The sequence below is a fragment of the Dryas octopetala genome, chromosome 2 (genome assembly GCF_963921425.1).
Source record: "Dryas octopetala chromosome 2, drDryOcto1.1, whole genome shotgun sequence".
NCBI lineage: Eukaryota > Viridiplantae > Streptophyta > Magnoliopsida > Rosales > Rosaceae > Dryas > Dryas octopetala.
Window position 1 is genome coordinate 31,075,649 of NC_141367.1, and position 19,959 is coordinate 31,095,607.

The window sequence follows — 19,959 nt, forward strand, 5'->3', positions numbered from 1 at the left end:
ATGATACAGTAGCAGCCAAATCAGTGCTCTCATGACCTAAAATTCTTGAGAAAGGAAGGGAGGTCTGAGCCAGAGAAAGTTATATGCATTAATAACCAAAGTTTGGTGCATGTTTAATCTTTATATTCAAGTCAAATGAAGAGATCCCTCAAAGAAGGCCGGTGGCTTGGGCAGCCACCCAAATCCATCCATATCCTCTTCTCTCTAGGACTTGCCATTGTTCCTTGACCCAATATGACCCAAATTAAGTGCCTGGATTAATTAACCCCATTAATCAAATTGGATGTGATTTACTACAACTCAAACCTCTCATCCTTAAACACAGCATCTAATCCCTACCCTCAGTTGGTCAGTTGGTGGCCCACCGATTGATCCTATGGTCATGACTATGCCTACCACCCAATAGTTTCCAAAGAAAACAAGGGAGCATTGACCCATTCCACCAATAAGACAATAACTAAATAACAAAAGAAAATTAAATAAAAGGGTCAAAGTGACTCCAACCACCATGGTCGGTATGGTAATTTTGACTAAAGCAAAAGGGGCAAGTTTGGTAGAAAATCATGTGGGCACGCCTAAGAGTCGTCTCAATTTTGATTCATTCATAGGAAGCGAATTGGAGTTGCTGGGCTTAGCCACAGCCACAGCAGCTTCCTTTTGGCAAAAACCTTCCTTTTCTCACTGTTCATGAAGAAATCGTGTCCTTTTCCTTTGTTTCGTTTCCATATATATAGTATTCAATACGTTCTTAACTCCTCAAGAAAACAGATACACAAGGCCTAACGTGTGATTTGTTGGCACCCTAAGAAACATAACAACAGCGCCTTTGGGCAGAGCACATAGATATAGATATGGAGCACAACAACAACAACCAAAACAACAACACAGACGAAAACAGCAGCAACAACGGGAATATGGATGAAGAGGGATACATGGGCGTTCCAATCCATAGCCAAGTGATGAAGATCAAGCAAGAATTCGAGAAAATCAAGCACCCATCTCTGCAGCAGCCATCGGAGATGAGACGTGTGCTTCTTCATGAGATTACTCGGCAGCGCTCGCGTTCACCGCTCGGATTGGCTGCATAGCACTTGCCCTGCATGCAGCCAACGCCTTACAACTTTTTGAATGTTTTTTTTTTTTTTTTTTTTCTAGTTTCTTTCTAGTTTCTACCACACCAACAAGTATTTGGCGTTTTGGGGTTTTAGTTTACTTGTACATATCGTTGGTTGGAAACTCAAAGTTATAGTGAAAATAATCTTGTTTCTACTTTTATGGTATCATCGTTTGTCATCAGTTTATTTCTATGATTTAAGGGTTCCTCTAAGTTTTGCAGTTGGGATGATATATTATCATATTTTTGTTTCACCATTAGACTCCGTCTCAAAGTGACTGTTTGTCACGCACATGCACAATATATTCAGTTTTGGAGAATTATTATTCTCTGTCTATTGTTTTCACATATATAACATTGCAGCTCTTATTCATGTGCTGTCTGTAACACCTTGCCCATCTGAGAATATTCTTTATCTATGAATAAACATCTTAGAATAATTTCCCTTCCAATTTTATTCATATTTTTACTGTTGTTAAAGATATATACATACATATGTGTGTGTGTGTGTGTGTGTGTGTGTATGATTGTACTAAAACCTCAAGTGACCTAACCCCTATCGATACAAACCATTGTAGTTAAACCTGTTGTCTTCGAATTTCTGACTATTCAAGCTTAATTTAACTGATAAATTCAGACTGTAGGAAAAGGCTTTTCATCAGTCAGTTTTAGATATACCATTCAGAGAAAAACGAAAAACAGCTAAAAGAGTTCCTGATGAGACATTTCAGGGCCATCCTAATTAGTGAAAAAATTCCATCCTAATATATTATGAGTTTTAAACCATTATCTCCTACAGAAAGAATTACATTGACTTATTCAGTACAAGAAACTATTTAAAGAACAAACTATCTGTGATTAATGCTAGAGAAAACCCTAAGATCTGTAATAATACTCAAATTACTAGAGAGCAGGAAGATATTGCAAAACAAAGCAGCAGGAAACATGAGTACTTGTGAGCAAACATGCCAGATTTTGAATGATTCCGGGTTCCTCTAGCATCACAACTTAGCCTTGAGCAGTGGCTGTTTCTTTTGATGTCAGTAACTTCACCCTCCTTGTGAGATCTCTCATCACATCTATTATGACAGTTTTCTTCTGGATTCTGAACTGGATAGCAGACTCTGTAGAATCTGAAACACCCTTTTTCAACATGGATTCATCCTCCATGATTTTGGTAGGGAAGTGTCCTAGTGCAATCACACATAGTGCAATAATGGTGCGAAAAGAAGCTACCTCGTTTGCAATACCAAGGGGAGCTTCGACTAATATAGATTTAAGTATATTTAAATCATGCTTCTGCACTGTTTCTTTGTCACTGGCAAGAACAACTCTTAATGCTGCCAACAAGCGTCCCTCAACCAATTCCGAACCTCCTAAGCATACCTGTCAGGCAAATGAAAAGACATCGTTAAACTATAAGAACTTGTGTACCAGGAATCATAAAGAGGTAAGTCTTTGATAATTTTACTACAATTAACATGATCAGTCTGACAGCAAGGTTACATCATCTAACTATGCTTGTGGCCTATGGAAAGTTCAAAAAGTAAGTACTCGGGACTAGGATTTGAGACAAAAGCCCCAGAAAACTTCTGCTGGTGGTTTGGATTTAGAAATTGAGACAAAGAGAAAAGGCATTGTAAAACATCCAGCACAAGTCATAACAGTTGATGGCCTCTTCAGATTTAATTAAATTCTGCATATTATTTGTAGGACATTTACCCAAAAAAATAGATAACATCCATGTGACTTATTTCAAGCCAAAAGCTAATAAGCCATGTCGTCTTGCAAACCAGATGCAACATGAAAATATCAGAATTTTTCTTCAACCAAAACTGAGAAATGATAGGATTAAAGCTTGCTACAACTCATAGTGAACATACACAGATTTAAATCCAATTATAATGCAAGATAATAGCAACAATCAAAATTTCAGGGAAGCAGATACCTTAAGAAGAGGAGCCTCCCCATCTAACTTTAGGTGGCATAATATTTCTTTTTGCCATGGAGATGGTGCAGAGAAGCTGGGTGAGGATACTCCAGCAGCCATACTTGCAGCATCCAAAAGTGCCCCATCGTATTTGAGCTCAATACAATCATAGGGGTTTGAAGGCATCACAAATCCATAATCAAGTAGGAAAAGATCATTGTTTAAACAGCCATAGTTAAGTACTAAACAATCATTCTGTTTGATCATTGTTTCTGCCACAACCTGGAATGAGAGAGAATCATCACTGAGTAAAGAAAACTGTGAATTCAATGTTATTTTCCTTTACAATTAATGGCTTAGAGAATTTTTGAATGAAATTAAAGAAACATAAAACAAATAAAACCTTTACTAGCATCTTCTTGTTCCTGTCATCTTGGTCCTGAACTATTAGGGCATTTGGCTTGAAACTATGGTTGCACATATCGATGAGAGGAAGCATCATGGGGACCTCATCGTAGATCCCATTTGGAAGCTTTTTACCATATAAGCGGAATGCCCGAGATGAAACTGCTGACATTGCCCATCCAAGGGAGGATGCATCTACAGCTTGGCCACCAAAAGGGTGATCGTTGGGTTTCAGATTTTCAAGAGCACGTTTGACTTCTTGTTCAAAATCAAGAAGAAATCTGCATCTCTTGTTTACCTGGAACAAGAAATCACTAGGTACTTCAAACCTTACTGTGGAAATCAAGTCGTTATTAAGATAAAAATCTTAACACAAGCTATATTACATGGCCTTCAAATCAAGGTGTGTCTCTGTGTCAGAATTGTCTAAATCCCAAAATTTAGGAATGAGGAGACAACTTGAAGGGAATGATTCTATTCTTTAATATCTTAAAGTTAAAATAAAATGTGTGTGAGACAAAGCATATCCAACAGCATGGAAGGCAACTCAGAGAGTAACTTATGGTAAACTAGAGGACCTGTCCATCTCTTTTATGTGGTCAATTATGGTACCTGGTAAAGAAGTGGAGCATACTGCAAATTCTTTATGTCCTCGCCAGGGAAGAAGATGGGTACACTAAATGTTTCAGGGAGGTTGCTGATGTATGGCCACCAAAAGGATCCAACTTTTGCTCTTTCTTGCAGAAGCTTCAAACCCAATTTCATTGCCCATAGTTCCTCTGCCAAATGCTTCCACAGTGTCCAATTTACTCATATTCAAAACTCAGTACAGCCTAATGTACAAAAATTTAAGTTACCAACCTATGCAGAGTGAAAACCTAAATGCTATACTGCAGTACTAGGATTTGATGTTAGCAGACATTTGTCACAAAAATTTCATTCGAGAAAAAAAACCCACTAAAGAACATCTACAACTGAGGAGACATTTTGATAAGGCAAGCTACTGCTAATTTAACTTACATAGATTAACATCTTAAGGGAGATAAAGACAGAATGCCATGTGCTACACCAGTGACTTGAACATTCAAATCCCATGGAAATGATGCTTCAATTCCAACTTAGTATACATGTACATCAAAGTTCAAGCTTTACTGCTCATTGAACTAAATGAGAGGTTCCACATTTCCACTACGGAACCTAATTGTAAAATTCTTCTTTCGAACAAAACTAAAAAGAAAGATAGTAAAATGCGAAATACGCATTAACCAAAAAGCATAGTACATTAGTACATTACAATACACCAAAATATGAGCATAAAACTAAGAAAGAGAGCATGTGAAAGCCAAAAGCACTTACCGGGAACTTGGCGAGCTAAATTGACGAGAACAAAATCAAGCCCATCTCCACCCTCCGATTCAAGAGAGCCAAATCTCAAAAGTACGTGCTTGGGAAGAACAATAAGTTGAGAACCTTTTGGAATTTCCTCAGAAGCCACCAGGCCAAGACCAAAGGATGTGTCTTGAGCTATTTTCACGGCCTCGTGGACGAACCCTCCTTCCCTACGGACCCACTTGATCAGGTCAGGTGGATGTGGGACCAAGCGCCCAGGATAAGAGGCTGAGGCAGCGCAAGTAAAAGGCCGGAAGGCGGTGAGAGAAGCCATTACCATTTTCGAAGCTGCCATGGCCAAGCCACTTCAGTCCTAGTGCTAAGAAACCTTGAGAGAATTTGATATTTTGGTTTTATGGAATAATTTCGATGGAAAATTAGGGGAAAATTATTGTTTTTGTTTTGATGGGGGATAATTTCAGCCCACTAACTTTTTTTAAGTTTTTAATTTCAATTTTGCCTCTGAAAAAATTAAAATACATGACTAAAATAAATAAATGTTTTTTTTTTTTTTTACACAAATACCACCTATATTATAAAGGGTGTGCATAAATACCATTTAAACACAAATTATTATATATAATCATAACAATGATATGTGGTGTAACTAATCCACATATTATATATATTACGTGAATTAGTTATTGAGATAATTAAGCTTATGTTTTTTTAAAAAATAATTTTTAGATGGAGACCGGGGATGTTTTAAAATTTATAAGAAAATCTTTTTAATTCATAATAATTTATAAAATTTTTTTTAATTCTTAATAAAGCTATTTTAATTTATAAGAAAATCTTTTTAATTTATAAAAAAATCCTTTTAATTCATAATAAAGTCATTCCCCGATTTGAAGGTACTTCCTCTCCTAAAGTGTAGAATGAGCTTTGTAGAAGCTGCATGTTAGGTTTTAACTTTGAGAAGGACCTAAAATCTTGGAGTTAAAACCTAATATAAAGTCGTCAAAAAAGAAAAATAAAATGACTTAATTAAAAACTCTAAATCACTACCAGTCTTAGTTTAAGAAAGACTTTTAAAATGGACTGAACTTTAAGTCTCTCTTAGTTATACGCAAGGTATTAAATTTCGAAATTTTCGGTAAAATTTTGTCCAAAATTTTGTTTTTTTAGGTTCTGAAATCAAAATACACGTTTAATAATTTTTCGAGAAGATTTTGCAGAAATTTTGGCGAAATTTACTGAAATTTATTTAAATTTTCGAAATTTTCATATTTTCTATTTTCTCCAACTTTAGAAATTCACAAAAAATAACTTGAGACTCCAAATAATTCACCGAAAAATTCTACGGACTCGTATTGATGAGTACTAATTTCCTATAACCTCAAAATAGTCAAATTGCTTTCAAAAAATTAAGAAAAATCATACTCTTATAATTTAATTCTGAAAAAATAGTAATTACCAAATTCTTAAATTTTCTTTTTTTAAAATTCATTTCCACACAACTAAGCTCTAGAATCACAACTAAAGGTCTAAGTTAGTTAAAATAAATTTAAAAAATTTTCTAATTCCTTTAAATAAATCTTAAAACAAATTTGAAAAATTTAAGTAACAAAATTAGCATAAGCCAAAATTTGGGTTGTTACACTTAGTGAAGACAAAGCTTGGAGGTTGGCTAAGTGAGAGGCACGTGAAAAAAAGGAAGGAAAGATAAAAATAAAATAAAAAGGAGGGGGGTTTAGGGCCTTTGGTCAATTGCAAAGAAAAAAAAAAAGTTTGAGATTTCGTTTAGTTATTTTAAACCTTAAACTTTAAGGTTTTTTTTTTTTTTTAAAGTCCATTTTTAAAAATTTATTGTTCATCCGGCCCATACGCTACAGTGAAATACTGTAGCGGCCTATTACTTAAAAAACATTACTGTTACAATAACGGCGTTATTGTAGCGCGCTACAGTGTTTTTAAAAAAATGTGTTTTTTTTTTTTTTTTTTCATTTCAGTGTCAATTGGTACAAAAGAAAAACATAAATTATGTATTTTTCATTTTATAACCATGTTAAATAATAACTAATATAAAACACAAAAAATCAAGATGAAGTATCCATAATCTTTTGCGTAAATATAATTGTTACTATCGAATAGTAACAATCACCTATTGCTACTGCATGACAGTAACAATCACATATATTGTTACTGCATAACAGTAACAATCAGGTGAAATGAAAAATATCTCAAATAACCCTACATTTTGATGAGCTTGAAAGAAAGAATTGATATTCAACTTATATTTCCTTTTTCTTCCAGAAGTCATCAGCACAAAAAGAGAGAATTCATATTCAACTTATATTTCTTTAGACATTATACTAAATAACTTGCTAGGGCTTCATCTAAAACAGTTGAATTGTCTCTGTATTGTCAATGTAAAATAGAAGTTTTGCTTATATAGAAAATTCATAGCCTTTCACGAAAAAATGTTTCATTGTTAATTTACCATGAAAACTTGTCAAGGGCTGCATCTAAGTTCTCAAAGTTTACTCCTTGCAGTCACAATTGTCAATAAAAACCCAATTCCAGAAATCACAAACCTAACCAACCCAGACTAAATCGACGCTACCCTTCTTTGTAATCCTGCTCCATAGTCTATCTCAAATCTTAGGCACAAACCCATATCACGGCAAGACCAAAATCTAACCTTTGAACAGCAAGTCAGCAAGAAACTACATAACTACAATTACAATCATAATCCCATATCAAATTCAACCGGAATTGGATTATATAGATTCTAGCAAACAAAATCACGAGAATTTTTAAAAATCATATACAAATCAAAGCAATCAAATTACTATTTATCGTCCTCGTCATCGGCATTGATGTCGTTCTCTTCCTCCAGCTCGTCGTATATTGTGGTGGACCATGATTCCAAAGCGTCGGTCGTCACTAGCTTCAAGCTGGTTTCGTCGAGCTGAGCCCAAGATGGGCCCAAAGTGAGAAACACTAAGAACAAACACAATGCAAGCTTGGCTAAAATTGGAGAAGCCATGAGAGAGAGAGAGAGAGAGGGCAAATGGATAAGTGGGTGTTTTGAGTCTTTGTACCGATAAACTATGAATTGCAATCTGAGTTAGATTTCAGAGTCACAAAGAGTGAGAGTGAGAGCCAAAGGGGGCCAAAGGGTCACATGCGACTGGAAGAGAGAGAGAGCTGATTGGGTTACAGCTGTAGCCTCACAAACAGAGAGAGACGGAGAAAACAAGACGGAGAAGAAGAGGGAAATGTTAGAACGTGGACCGGGTCTGCTGTTATTGGACCTTTTAAAAAAAAAAAAAAAAAAGCACAAGGTCTTAAAAGTATAGAGAGCCCAAATTTGAGTTTTATAATCATTTACTTTAAACTTTAATATATCTTTATATAAAAAAATAATTAAAAGTATTCTAAATAGCCTAAAACCTAATATCCTAAAGAGAGAGAGAAAGCTGATTGGGTTACAGCTGTAGCCTCACAAACAGAGAAAGACAGAGAAAACAAGACGAAGAAGAGGGAAATGTTAAAATGTGGACCGGGTTAGGTGTTATTGGACCTCCTTTAAAACAAAAAAAAAAACACATGGTCTTAAAGGTATAGAGAGCCTAAATTTGGGTTTTATAATCATTTACTTTAAACTTTAATACATCTTTATATAAAAAAATAATTAAAAGTATTCTAAATAGCCTAAAACCTAATATCCTAAAGAGAGAGAGAGAGCTGATTGGGTTACAGCTGTAGCCTCACAAACAGAGAAAGACAGAGAAAACAAGACGAAGAAGAGGGAAATGTTAAAATGTGGACCGGGTTAGGTGTTATTGGACCTCATTTAAAACAAAAAAAAAAAACACATGGTCTTAAAGGTATAGAGAGCCCAAATTTGGGTTTTATAATCATTTACTTTAAACTTTAATACATTTTTATATAAAAAAATAATTAAAAATATCGTAAAGGGCCTAAAACCAAATATCTTAAAGAATATAAATTATATAGGGTTTAATGTATAGATTATAGAATATAAAGAATATTAGGGTATATAGAATATATAGAGTATTAGATTTTAGATTTTAGTATATAATTAAATTATACAGTATAAAGAATATACTAATTTTTTTTATTAATTATACTAATTTTATTTAACAGTATTTAATCCAGCACGCATTATATTTACCTTATATCATATGAAACCTACTATATAATTTGATTTATTCAACGTTTTTTTTATCAATTTAGTAGATAATATGTTAAATAAATATATGGTAAAATTTTATTAAAAATTTTCATATTTTAATTACAATTTCCGTCTAATTTTTGTTGAAATTTAAAAATTCTATAGAAATTTCTTCAAAATCCGAAATTTAATTCGTTGGTTATACCTATATAAAATAATTTCTCGACAAGTTAAGCCAACCAAAAATATTCAAAGAAAATCACTTATTTTGGTCTTAATCAGGGGATAACCAAACAGCATGAAAATTGGCCACACTACACAGAAGCTGCACTGTTTTATTGGTTTGTTGTTTAGTATGGCACTTGGAATGGGTTTATAGGAATTGTACTGTATTCGTTTCCTTGCTTGTTTTTGGCAACATCTTGGATTCAGTAATCATACCCTTTTCATAAGGCAAAAAAATTGGTACCAAACAATACGAATACTTGTTTCCAAAAGTAGCAATAGACCAATTTTAAGTCCATTAAATCCAAATGATTATACAAAGATGAAGATGTTAATATTCCTTAATGATAAAAAAGCTACCAATGAAAAAGAAAGAAGAGAAGTCAAGATATTCTAAACAATTGTTGATGAGGAATAAATCAAAAGTGAGATCGATCGATCGAATTGATTTGATGACGATCAAACGGAAGCTGAATCGTAACGCGAGCCCATCATCATCATGACCTTGAACTCGTCAAAATTGATCATACCGTCGCCGTCGCTGTCGACCCCACTGATCATCTTCTTGCACTCGGCGATCGAACACTCATCGCCCAAGCTCCTCAGCACTTCGTGCAACTCCTCCGCCGAAATCGAGCCGTTCCCGTCGATGTCGTACACCGAGAACGCGTCCTTGAGATTCTCCAGCGCCTCCGCCGAGTCGACTCCTTTGGTGTTGAGCTCCACGAACTCCTTGAAGTCGATGAACCCGTCGCCGTCGCCGTCGACCTCCAGGATCATGTGGCGGAGCTCTTCGTCGGAGCACGGCTGGCCCAGGCTGCCCATGATGGCTCCCAGCTCCGACGCCGAGATCTTATCGTCGCCGTTGACGTCGAATTTCATGAAGACCTGCTTGAGCTCCGCGATCTGAGCGCGCGTGTTGAAGGACGGAGATCGCGACGGTGTGCTCATCGCGAATGGGGTTGGAGTACCGGCTGTGCTTGATGGGCTCGATTTCTTCTTCCGGGAGAAGAGCGATTTGAAACCCATTTGGAAGAGAGAACCAAAAAAACCAGATGAAAGAAGAAAAATGTGAGATTCAGAATTTGAAGGATCGGTTTTTGTTGTTGCAGGTACGAGAGTCGAGAGGAGGTTATTATATGACTGAGTAGATGAGAGAGATAAGAATTTGGTTAGGAATTGGGAATTGGGTGAATAACTGAACGCCAAAACAAAAACAGAACCCAACTGAATCTCTCTCCTCTTTTTCTCTGTCAATGTTGGTTACCACTTACCAGCAAAAATTTAATTAAAACACTCAATCTTGTTGTTTGTTGTCGCCAATTTTGGAGGAGAGAGAGACGGATTGCGCGTGAAATGTGAATTGAATTTACACACTACACACCAACTCACTGACTCATGGATCCCACGCGTTTCCCCACTAAACCAACTTTTTAATACGTTTTATTTTACTTAACACTTAAGAGGTGCTTATTATAGGGTCGTCAAAGTTCTTGGTTTGTAGGAGTTTTAAGGTAAGCTTTTTTGTTTCCGTCTCCAATGAAGAACGTAGAGCATCATTATGAGTGTACGTACAATTATACTCAATCTAGAATACTGATCTTATGTCTTTACAATGAATAATAAACAAATAAATTAGTGTTAAACTCAAATAAACTAATTTTAACACCAAAATCTTTCTCAATTGATCTAATAAACAAACGAATATGCCAATTTTTTTATTTCCTTCTGCTTCCTAATATTGTGTTTTATGAATACTTGCATAATTAGAGGGTAATTGTCACGGGCTCACTTTTTACGCAGCGGAATTTGCCCGTGCGGCGCCAAGATTCCTCTGAATCAAGGCCAGCCATCCTTTCCCTTTACTCTTTTCAAGATTTAGACCCATCTGTTTCCTTCTTGAGGTTTGCCAACAAGAACTACTCATCTCGAGTCTCGCTCGTAGCGACTATACGATTGCTTCCTTGTGTCAAGGTTCTCAGCCAAGACACTCGCCCGATCGATAGGTTCTTATGACGCCGGCATTCCATTCTCGCATGTCGGATCTTACTTCATTCCCACATCTCATTTGTCCTGGCACTAAGGGCTAGCTCGCGCCCATAGTCCTTTCCTCGAGTTGAACATGCAAGCCAACTTGCATGCATGCCACCCGAGTGAGCAACTCTTCTCCGATGCCCCACGGTAGCTTTCTCTCGTTGGCACGGGGTCGTCCTTCCCGTGCCTGCTAGCATCCTCTATAGTGCATGGCCGAACCCAAGCCGATGCCCTTGTTGAGTACTACATGGCCAATGTGCACCATGAAGTCTCCGGGAGTTCACATCTGGTTGGCGTGATGTGCATACGGCGCGGCGTAAGAGAATTCCCCTTGTAGCCTCGTGTGCGCGCGCCCAGCGCAATACAAGCACTCCCGCTCGCTTGTACTGTCCGTGGGACCTCCTGTCCCACGGAGACACATGACCGCCCTCCGGAAGTCATGTGCCCGCCCCCTAGGTCCCCTCCGGTTCCTAGAGTAGCTCGCTTAACGCTCCATGGGTGTGGGCGCCGGGGGTGGTGGAGAGCTTGACACCATGTCTCCCCCTAAAGAGCATTTTATGCCTTTCTTCACAAAACAGGAGGAAACATCAACTTGCGCGAGGAGTCATAATTGGCCATAATTAATTCATCCGAACTCCGATTGACGAACCGTCAGTTGCGTTGGACTCGTTTCGACCTCCTGGATTTACCGGTATTTTTAGATTTCCCAAATTCCAACCGGAAGACCCCGAAACAGCCAAATTACGAAATTACCCTTCCGCGCGCGCAACTCGGCCACACTTCGCCAAACGGATGCCATTCTCTTGGCATTTGGCCCTCCATACTTCATATTAATGTCACGGAAGCACAACTCTAAGTGCGGACCGTGACATCCTCCCCCACTTATCTTGTCGATGCCCCCATCGACGTGCCTCCTGTTTCGCTCCAAAATGCTCTTTAGGTCTTCTTCCTCCATTAGGGTTGATGACAACGAGTACTGTCCCTCTACCTCTGTAGAATCACCTCTGTGACGACCTTCTCGCGCCCACTCTTGGACTTGGCCAAAGACATGTACTGAAGCATTCACCCAAACTTCATTCTCCTCTGCTTGAACTCAATATTTATATGATTCCACCACTTCCATTGCCCGCTTGCTCCTCCGAGCTTGGATATGTCCATTCTTGGATATGGTTGTACTCGCCGTACTCCTTCAATTGCTCCTCTGAGCACACATGGGTCCACTTTTGGACTTGGAGTCGTAATTACATCTTGTTCGACTCACTCAAAGAGAGATGCACCCCGCCGGGTGTAGCTTAAAAGCTAACCGCACTCCTCTGCGGCACCCTCATGCTCATTCGTAGTGGAAAGGACCCGTTGCACTTCTGCTTTGTTGGTTCCTTCCCCATCTCGTCACTTCTTCATCTTTCTGGTCTTCATTGGCACTTAATTGCCCCATTTGCTGGCACCAGTCAACTCCTTGACACAACCTTCGTACCACCAGGCTTCGTCCTCTCACATACTAGACCCCGTAGTAGAAGTCATGCACAAGTCACTGAGCTGAACAACCCCTTGTTGCAGTTTCACCCTCCCGGATCCACTTACCAGCACTATCTCTTGTCCCTCGGTATGTCTCTTGTAATGCACCTCTGTGCGTTTGACTCCGATGTGCTCTCGTGGGCACCCCCACTTAAGCTGGGATGTACTTGTCCCCATCTGCCTCTTGATGTGCACCTCTGTGCGTTCCTTGTGTTGACATTTGTGGGCTCCCCCACTTTTGCTACCGGCACTCCTGTCGATAGCCTGCTTGATTAGCTCAATACAAACTCCACTTGATGACCATACAATTGTCTCGCAAGTTCTGAAGGAAGTGCGCCCCTCTGGGCGAGGTTCTCTAACCTACTACACTCTTGTAGCACCCCGCTTACACAGCTCAAGTGATCCACCGCATGTCCCTCAAGTAGAGTAAGCTTGAACTCTGTCCGCTTCATTGTTTCTCGTGTACTTTGGCCCTTGTGGCCTTCACTTCAGTGTATCTGGCCCTCGTGGCCTTTGCTTCTGTGTACTTGGCCCTCGTGGCCTTCGCTTCAATGTATTTGGCCCTCGTGGCCTTCAGCTTCAGTGTACTGAGCCCTCATGGCCTTCAATTTTGCGTACATGGCCCTCGCGGCCTTTACTTCTATGTACCTGGTCCTCGTGACCTTTGCTTCAATGTATTTGGCCCTCCTGGCCTTCAGCTTTTCCCATTCGACCCTCGTGGTCTTCTAATCTCAATTCTGCTTAGCCCTCATGGCCTTCACTTCTATGTACTTGGCCCTCACGGCCTTTGCTTTTGAGTACTTAGCCCTCTTGGCCTTCACCGTTTAAGTACCTGGCCCTCCTGGCCTTTAGCTTTACCTCATTCGACCCTCGTGGTCTCATCTTAATTGTATTCAGCCCTCATGGCTTTCACTTCTGTGTATTTGGCCTTCCTGGCCTTTACCTCTCATATTGTTCGACCCTCGTGGTCATATATCAGCTCTTTCGCCTCTTGGTTTGCTCTTTCTCAGACTCTTCGCCTTTGTTGTGCTCAGTATGTTGCCTCTTGCAACTTTCATGTGGCTCTTCCACTCTTGTGTAGCTCCTTGCTCCCTTATGTGCCTCCGCACTAGGGTGCCTTCGTTTCAACTGATTTACACAACGTTGGCTTCTTTGCTCGTCTCAATACTTCAATAGGATTGTTGGCAACCATATGGCAACTGTCGTGGCTTACATGAACTCGACTATCACAAGAGCAACCCACCAATGCGGCTTACAAGGTACCTCTGAACCCATGCGCTCCTCTTGCGGCTTACATGCTTCAATAGACCAATGCGCCACTGCGACGGCTTATAAGAATCTAAGGAAGAATGTGCAACTTCAACTCTCCAGCTCTTGTGACTCCTCCTTGCACAATGCACTAGTCTGTCATAGGTGTCAACGCTTCCGTTCAGCATGTCTCTTCATTGGGGCTTCACTCTAGCCCATTTTCTCATTGGGTGCCTCCGCACTCCTTCTCTTACTTGCTCGGTGCCTCCGCACAATATTCTCTTGCTTGTTTAGTGCCTCTGCACATTGTTCTCTTACTTGTTTTGTGCCTCTGCACATTGTTCTCTAACTTGCTCGTAGGGCTGTGTCTCTGTAGCCCATCCATTTGTTTCAACTTGCCCTCTGTGGGCATCTCTTTGTCTCACTCTTTGGCCTTGGGGTTCTCTTTCACTAAAGATGTTGCCCCGCTCGACATCTCCGTCTGATAGCACCATTCAAGTTAGCGTCGTCCTCAACTTGGCCACTCTTGACCAACTAGGCTCTGATACCAACTGTCACGGGCTCACTTTTTACGCAGCGGAATTTGCCCGTGCGGCGCCAAGATTCCTCTGAATCAAGGCCAGCCATCCTTTCCATTTACTCTTTTCAAGATTTAGACCCATCTGTTTCCTTCTTGAGGTTTGCCAACAAGAACTACTCATCTCGAGTCTCGCTCGTAGCGACTATACGATTGCTTCCTTGTGTCAAGGTTCTCAGCCAAGACACTCGCCCGATCGATAGGTTCTTATGACGCCGGCATTCCATTCTCGCATGTCGGATCTTACTTCATTCCCACATCTCATTTGTCCTGGCACTAAGGGCTAGCTCGCGCCCATAGTCCTTTCCTCGAGTTGAACATGCAAGCCAACTTGCATGCATGCCACCCGAGTGAGCAACTCTTCTCCGATGCCCCACGGTAGCTTTCTCTCGTTGGCACGGGGTCGTCCTTCCCGTGCCTGCTAGCATCCTCTATAGTGCATGGCCGAACCCAAGCCGATGCCCTTGTTGAGTACTACATGGCCAATGTGCACCATGAAGTCTCCGGGAGTTCACATCTGGTTGGCGTGATGTGCATACGGCGCGGCGTAAGAGAATTCCCCTTGTAGCCTCGTGTGCGCGCGCCCAGCGCAATACAAGCACTCCCGCTCGCTTGTATTGCGCTGGGCGCGCGCACACGAGGCTACAAGGGGAATTCTCTTACGCCGCGCTGTATGCACTTCACGCCCATTACATGTGAACTCCCGGAGACTCCATGGTGCTCATTGGCCATGTAGTACTCATCGAGGGCATTGGCTTGGGTTCGGCCATGCACAATACATGATGCTAGCAGGCATGGGAGGGGCGACCCCGTGCCAACGAGAGAAAGCTAATGTGGGGCATCGGAGAAGAGTTGCTCACTCGGGTGGCATGCTTGCAGGTTGGCTTGCATGTTCAACTTGAGGAAAGGACTATGGGCGCGAGCTAGCCCTTAGTGCCATGACAAATGAGATATGGGAACAAAGTAAGACCCGACATGTGAGAATGGAATGCCGGCGTCATAAGAACCTATCGATCGGGCGAGTGTCTTGGTTGAGAACCTTGGCACAAGGAAGCAATCGTATAGTCGCTGTGAGCGAGACTCGAGATGAGTAGTTCTTGTTGGCAAACCTCAAGGAGGCAACGAATGGGTCGAAATCTTGAAAAGAGCATAGAGAAAGGATGGCTGGCCTTGATTCAAAGGAATCTTGGCGCCGCACGGGAAAATTCCGCTGCGTTAAAAGTGAGCCCGTGACAGCGCAATACAAGCACTCCCGCTCGCTTGTACTGTCCGTGGGACCTCCTGTCCCACGGAGACACATGACCGCCCTCCGGAAGTCATGTGCCCGCCCCCTAGGTCCCCACAGGTTCCTAGAGTAGCTCGCTTAACGCTCCATGGGTGTGGGCGCCGGGGGTGGTGGAGAGCCTGACACCATGTCTCCCCCTAAAGAGCATTTTATGCCTTTCTTCACAAAACAGGAGGAAACATCAACTTGCGCGATGAGTCATAATTGGCCATAATTAATTCATCCGAACTCCGATTGACGAACCGTCAGTTGCGTTGGACTCGTTTCGACCTCCTGGATTTACCGGTATTTTTAGATTTCCCAAATTCCAACCGGAAGACCCCGAAACAGCCAAATTACGAAATTACCCTTCCGCGCGCGCAACTCGGCCACACTTCGCCAAACGGATGCCATTCTCTTGGCATTTGGCCCTCCATACTTCATATTAATGTCACGGAAGCACAACTCTAAGTGCGGACCGTGACAGTAATGATAAAATTTCTCACCAAATGATCCCATGTATGTTACATATTTTTTATTTATCAGTGTTTACATATATTAATCACGATCTACTTCTTTAATGAACTATTAACCAAAAACAATTAATGAACTCAATTATATATGGTAATGTAATTATGGGCAATGCTAAGAGGAAAATTGCACTCCGGAATTGACTTAGAAATTAAAGAAATCTTAAGCTCCCAACAGTCAACCGACCCTTCACATGATGTCCTCCTCAAAAGACCCCACTTTACACCATGAATCAATCTCTGGCCATAAGAAAAGAAAAGAAAAGAAAGAGCATACATCATTAATCAATCAATTCTCGAACACAGAGAGAGAAGAAACACAACTTTTCTAATTTCTAGAGAGAGAAACAAATACAGAACGTTCATCTTTAACTCCCTTCTGTATTTTGATGAAAGAAAACTGAGAGGCTCATTGAAAGAGTGAGTATTTTCATCTCACTCAAATCATGATGGACTCAAAGTCTCTGCGTTTCATAACCCACCAGTCTTTCTTCTCGGCCGTTCGATCTGGCGACCTTGATTCACTGACCCAGCTGGTGGACAAGCTCACCAAGGACGAGCCCTCAGATGGGTCCCCTGTCTCTGATCTGATGGCGATGAAGAACGATGCAGGCGAGACTGCCCTGTACGTGGCCGCAGAGAATAATCTGGTGGAGGTGTTCAGTTACCTGCTCAAGTTCTGTGATATTGAGATTGTCAAGATCAGGTCCAAGCATGATATGGACGCCTTTCATGTTGCCGCTAAGCGTGGCCACTTTGGTATTGCTCTCCAACTGTCTCTGTGCTTTTCTGTGTGTTGATGATTTATTGGATTGGATTGCTTGGTTTCTCTGACAAAAAAAAGATTGCTTGGTTTCTTGAAATGGGTTGTTGGGAAATAGTCTGATGTTCCCTAATATAAATATTTGAAATTGGATTAACTGGATTGTTCCCAATATGCTGGAGTCCAGTGTCAGCAAATTGCTTGTGTGGTCCTTTGTAAGAGAATCGAAGTCTCTGTACTGCAAGCTGAAGTGTTGTTCTGTGTTAAGACCTAAATGCTTTCTGTTATATTATTCTCATGTAATTGAACTCTTTGCAGTATAAGTCATTTATCTTGCTTCAATTTAGATTTCAAAATATGCTATTATGATATATACTAGAGGTTTAATATATAGGAAATTTACAACACTTTTGGCCATTTGATGTCGAGTTCTGTATGTGTACCAAAAAAAAAGAAGTCGAGTTCTGTATTTGTTTGGGCCATACATATACTACAATCACCATGGTGGTGAAACGGCTTCTTACTTCTTTTCATATTTTTCCTTGGAAATATGTTATTGATTGTTGTTTATTCAGGTATTGTGAAGGCACTGGTGGGAGTTTGGCCCGAGCTTTGTAAACTGTGTGACTCGTCAAACACTAGCCCTCTTTATTCAGCTGCCGTTCAGGACCATTTGGATGTAGTCAACGCCATATTGGATGCCGACGTCAGCTCAATGAGGATAGTAAGGAAAAATGGTAAAACTGCATTACATACAGCTGCAAGGTATGGCCACCTCCGTATTGGGAAAGCACTTATAGATCGAGATCCAGGAATAGTCTGTATAAAAGATAAAAAGGGTCAAACTGCACTCCATATGGCTGTAAAGGGTCAGTGTCTTTCGATTGTAGAGGAGATATTACTTGCTGACCACTCTATACTAAATGAACGTGACAAGAAGGGAAATACAGCTGTGCATATGGCAACAAGGAAATGCCGTCCACAGGTATCTTTGACATTCTATCAGCTCATGAAATTCTTGTTTATTAATTATTTTTGCCATTCTTGTAATTAAATATATTGACATTCTATTTAGGATGAAAAAATATCGGCTCATGAAATCCTCGTCATTAACTATTTCTGCCTCCTATTTCTTTTATTAGTTGCTTGTACTTACCTGTTAACATAAGTCTAGAAATGCTAGTTTTCTAATTCATGAACTGTGTTAGGAGCTATTTCATTCTCATGAAACCTAGGGATATCTGTGTCTGTTTTGGACATAGGTTATATACTCTGAAATGTGTGGGGCTTATAGAGAAGATGCAAGATGACAGAAATTTATGATGAATGATGAGGACATATGTGAGAATATACCAATTAGGTACCTATTGAGTAAATTATTAAATTATCCAAGTAAACTATCAAGTGCCCACATGCTTAATATATAAATCATCTGCTTTCTCATTGTTTGTCCACTCTTTGGCTATATAGGGAGCCTGTGTCCTCATCAGAAGTCTCATTGAAAGAGTTCATATTTATCTTCTTTAATGAGGAACCAGGAGGTATTTAGAGGAACATAGAAATATAATATTACATCCGCAAAGTCTATTTTTGACTTAATGCCCGGAGTGAAACAATTGTTTATGTTTGTGTTTCCTTGTGTATACATTTTTGTGTTGTTACTCCTGTGTTGATGTTTTATTCTCTTTCTTTCAGATATTGAGCCTTTTGTTGATCTATACGTCCGTTGATGTCAATGCCATTAATACTCAGAATGAAACTGCAATGGATTTGGCAGATAAACTACAGTACGGAGAATCTGCATTGGAAATTAAAGAAGCACTGGCGGAAGTTGGTGCCAAGCATGCAAGACATGTTGGCCAAGTGGACGAAGCAATGGAACTCAAGAGAACTGTGAGCGATATTAGGCATGAGGTGCAATCACAGCTAATACAAAATGAAACAACTCGGCGACGAGTTTCTGGTATTGCCAAAGAACTAAAGAAACTTCATAGGGAAGCTGTCCAGAACACTACCAATTCTATCACAGTAGTTGCTGTTCTTTTTGCCTCGATAGCCTTCTTGGCCATGTTTAACTTGCCTGGCCAATATGTCTATGTTGGACAGGAAGCAGGGAAGGCTAACATAGCTGATGAAGTTGGTTTCAAAGTGTTCTACCTATTGAATGCTACATCTCTTTTCATTTCTCTAGCAGTTGTTGTGGTTCAGATCACTTTGGTGGCCTGGGAGACAAGCGCTCAGAAGCAACTTGTGTCAGTTGTTAACAAACTAATGTGGGCTGCCTGCACTTGCACTTGTGGGGCTTTTCTGTCGATAGCTTTTGTGGTTGTTGGAGAGGGAAGTTCATGGATGGCAATTACAATAACCCTTATGGGAGCACCAATCCTTGTTGGAACTCTTGCAAGCATGTGCTACTTTGTTTTCCGACAACACTTTGGGGCTTTCCGGCGTGACTCTCAGAGGCGCATCAAAAGAGCCAGTGGAAGCAAGTCCTTCTCTTGGTCTGTCTACTCGGCAAATATCTCAGATCTTGATGATGATGACTATAACTCCGACCTTGAGAAAATATATGCTTTGTAAACACCATCTCAGTGTCTTGTTTAGCTGTTTTATCTGTTGAAGTAACAGTTGTTCATAATTAAAGGGGTGCTGTTTTTATTTCGGCGCTCCCAGGCTCAGTTGTTGACAGTCGATTGTAGATTGTGTATATTGTATTTGTAACTACAGTGATGCTTAGAACAATAATAATAATTAATTCAAATCCGTGCAGGATAGTTCGAAACAGGAGTTTTACTTGGGAGAGGTATGAATAATTCTGCTG

At 40.3% G+C, this 19,959-nt stretch overlaps 4 protein-coding genes across 4 annotated transcripts; 2 read left to right on the forward strand and 2 right to left on the reverse strand.

Annotated features, from left to right (window-relative positions):
- The first annotated feature begins 614 nt into the window (after positions 1-614).
- Positions 615-1,355, forward strand: LOC147295645 (uncharacterized). The gene has a single exon (XM_086233833.1). It carries the CDS (start codon positions 852-854, stop codon positions 1,086-1,088), a length of 237 nt encoding a protein of 78 aa, XP_086089959.1. The 5' UTR covers positions 615-851; the 3' UTR covers positions 1,089-1,355.
- A 501-nt stretch (positions 1,356-1,856) lies between these two features.
- LOC147295646 (Rubisco methyltransferase family protein) lies at positions 1,857-5,294 on the reverse strand. The gene is made up of 5 exons (XM_086232927.1): positions 4,806-5,294; positions 4,062-4,228; positions 3,448-3,747; positions 3,063-3,326; positions 1,857-2,500 (listed from the first exon to the last, which is right to left on the reverse strand). Exons 1-5 carry the CDS (start codon positions 5,131-5,133, stop codon positions 2,123-2,125), a joined length of 1,437 nt encoding a protein of 478 aa, XP_086089053.1. The 5' UTR covers positions 5,134-5,294; the 3' UTR covers positions 1,857-2,122.
- Positions 5,295-9,467: 4,173 nt separating this feature from the next.
- Positions 9,468-10,491, reverse strand: LOC147295647 (EF hand calcium-binding protein family). Its single transcript, XM_086233690.1, has one exon. It carries the CDS (start codon positions 10,234-10,236, stop codon positions 9,667-9,669), a length of 570 nt encoding a protein of 189 aa, XP_086089816.1. The 5' UTR covers positions 10,237-10,491; the 3' UTR covers positions 9,468-9,666.
- Positions 10,492-16,660: 6,169 nt separating this feature from the next.
- LOC147295648 (Ankyrin repeat family protein) lies at positions 16,661-19,922 on the forward strand. Its single transcript, XM_086234496.1, has 3 exons — positions 16,661-17,134; positions 17,714-18,123; positions 18,834-19,922. The coding sequence occupies exons 1-3, from the start codon at positions 16,822-16,824 to the stop codon at positions 19,716-19,718; spliced, it is 1,608 nt and encodes a 535-aa protein (XP_086090622.1). The 5' UTR covers positions 16,661-16,821; the 3' UTR covers positions 19,719-19,922.
- The last annotated feature ends 37 nt before the right edge of the window (positions 19,923-19,959 follow it).

What these genes read in the sequence shown, in the direction of transcription:
- LOC147295647 (XM_086233690.1), bottom strand. Translation starts at nt 10,236, where the DNA reads ATGGGTTTCAAATCGCTCTTCTCCCGGAAGAAGAAATCGAGCCCATCA.
- LOC147295645 (XM_086233833.1), top strand. Translation starts at nt 852, where the DNA reads ATGGAGCACAACAACAACAACCAAAACAACAACACAGACGAAAACAGC.
- LOC147295646 (XM_086232927.1), bottom strand. Translation starts at nt 5,133, where the DNA reads ATGGCAGCTTCGAAAATGGTAATGGCTTCTCTCACCGCCTTCCGGCCT. An exon ending in ACAAGAAGATGCTAGTAAAG is followed by an intron (nt 3,327 to 3,447) that starts GTTTTATTTGTT and finishes CTCTCATTCCAG; the next exon opens with GTTGTGGCAGAAACAATGAT. An exon ending in GGGAGGCTCCTCTTCTTAAG is followed by an intron (nt 2,501 to 3,062) that starts GTATCTGCTTCC and finishes TTTGCCTGACAG; the next exon opens with GTATGCTTAGGAGGTTCGGA.
- LOC147295648 (XM_086234496.1), top strand. Translation starts at nt 16,822, where the DNA reads ATGATGGACTCAAAGTCTCTGCGTTTCATAACCCACCAGTCTTTCTTC. An exon ending in CGCTAAGCGTGGCCACTTTG is followed by an intron (nt 17,135 to 17,713) that starts GTATTGCTCTCC and finishes TTGTTTATTCAG; the next exon opens with GTATTGTGAAGGCACTGGTG. An exon ending in CAAGGAAATGCCGTCCACAG is followed by an intron (nt 18,124 to 18,833) that starts GTATCTTTGACA and finishes TCTTTCTTTCAG; the next exon opens with ATATTGAGCCTTTTGTTGAT.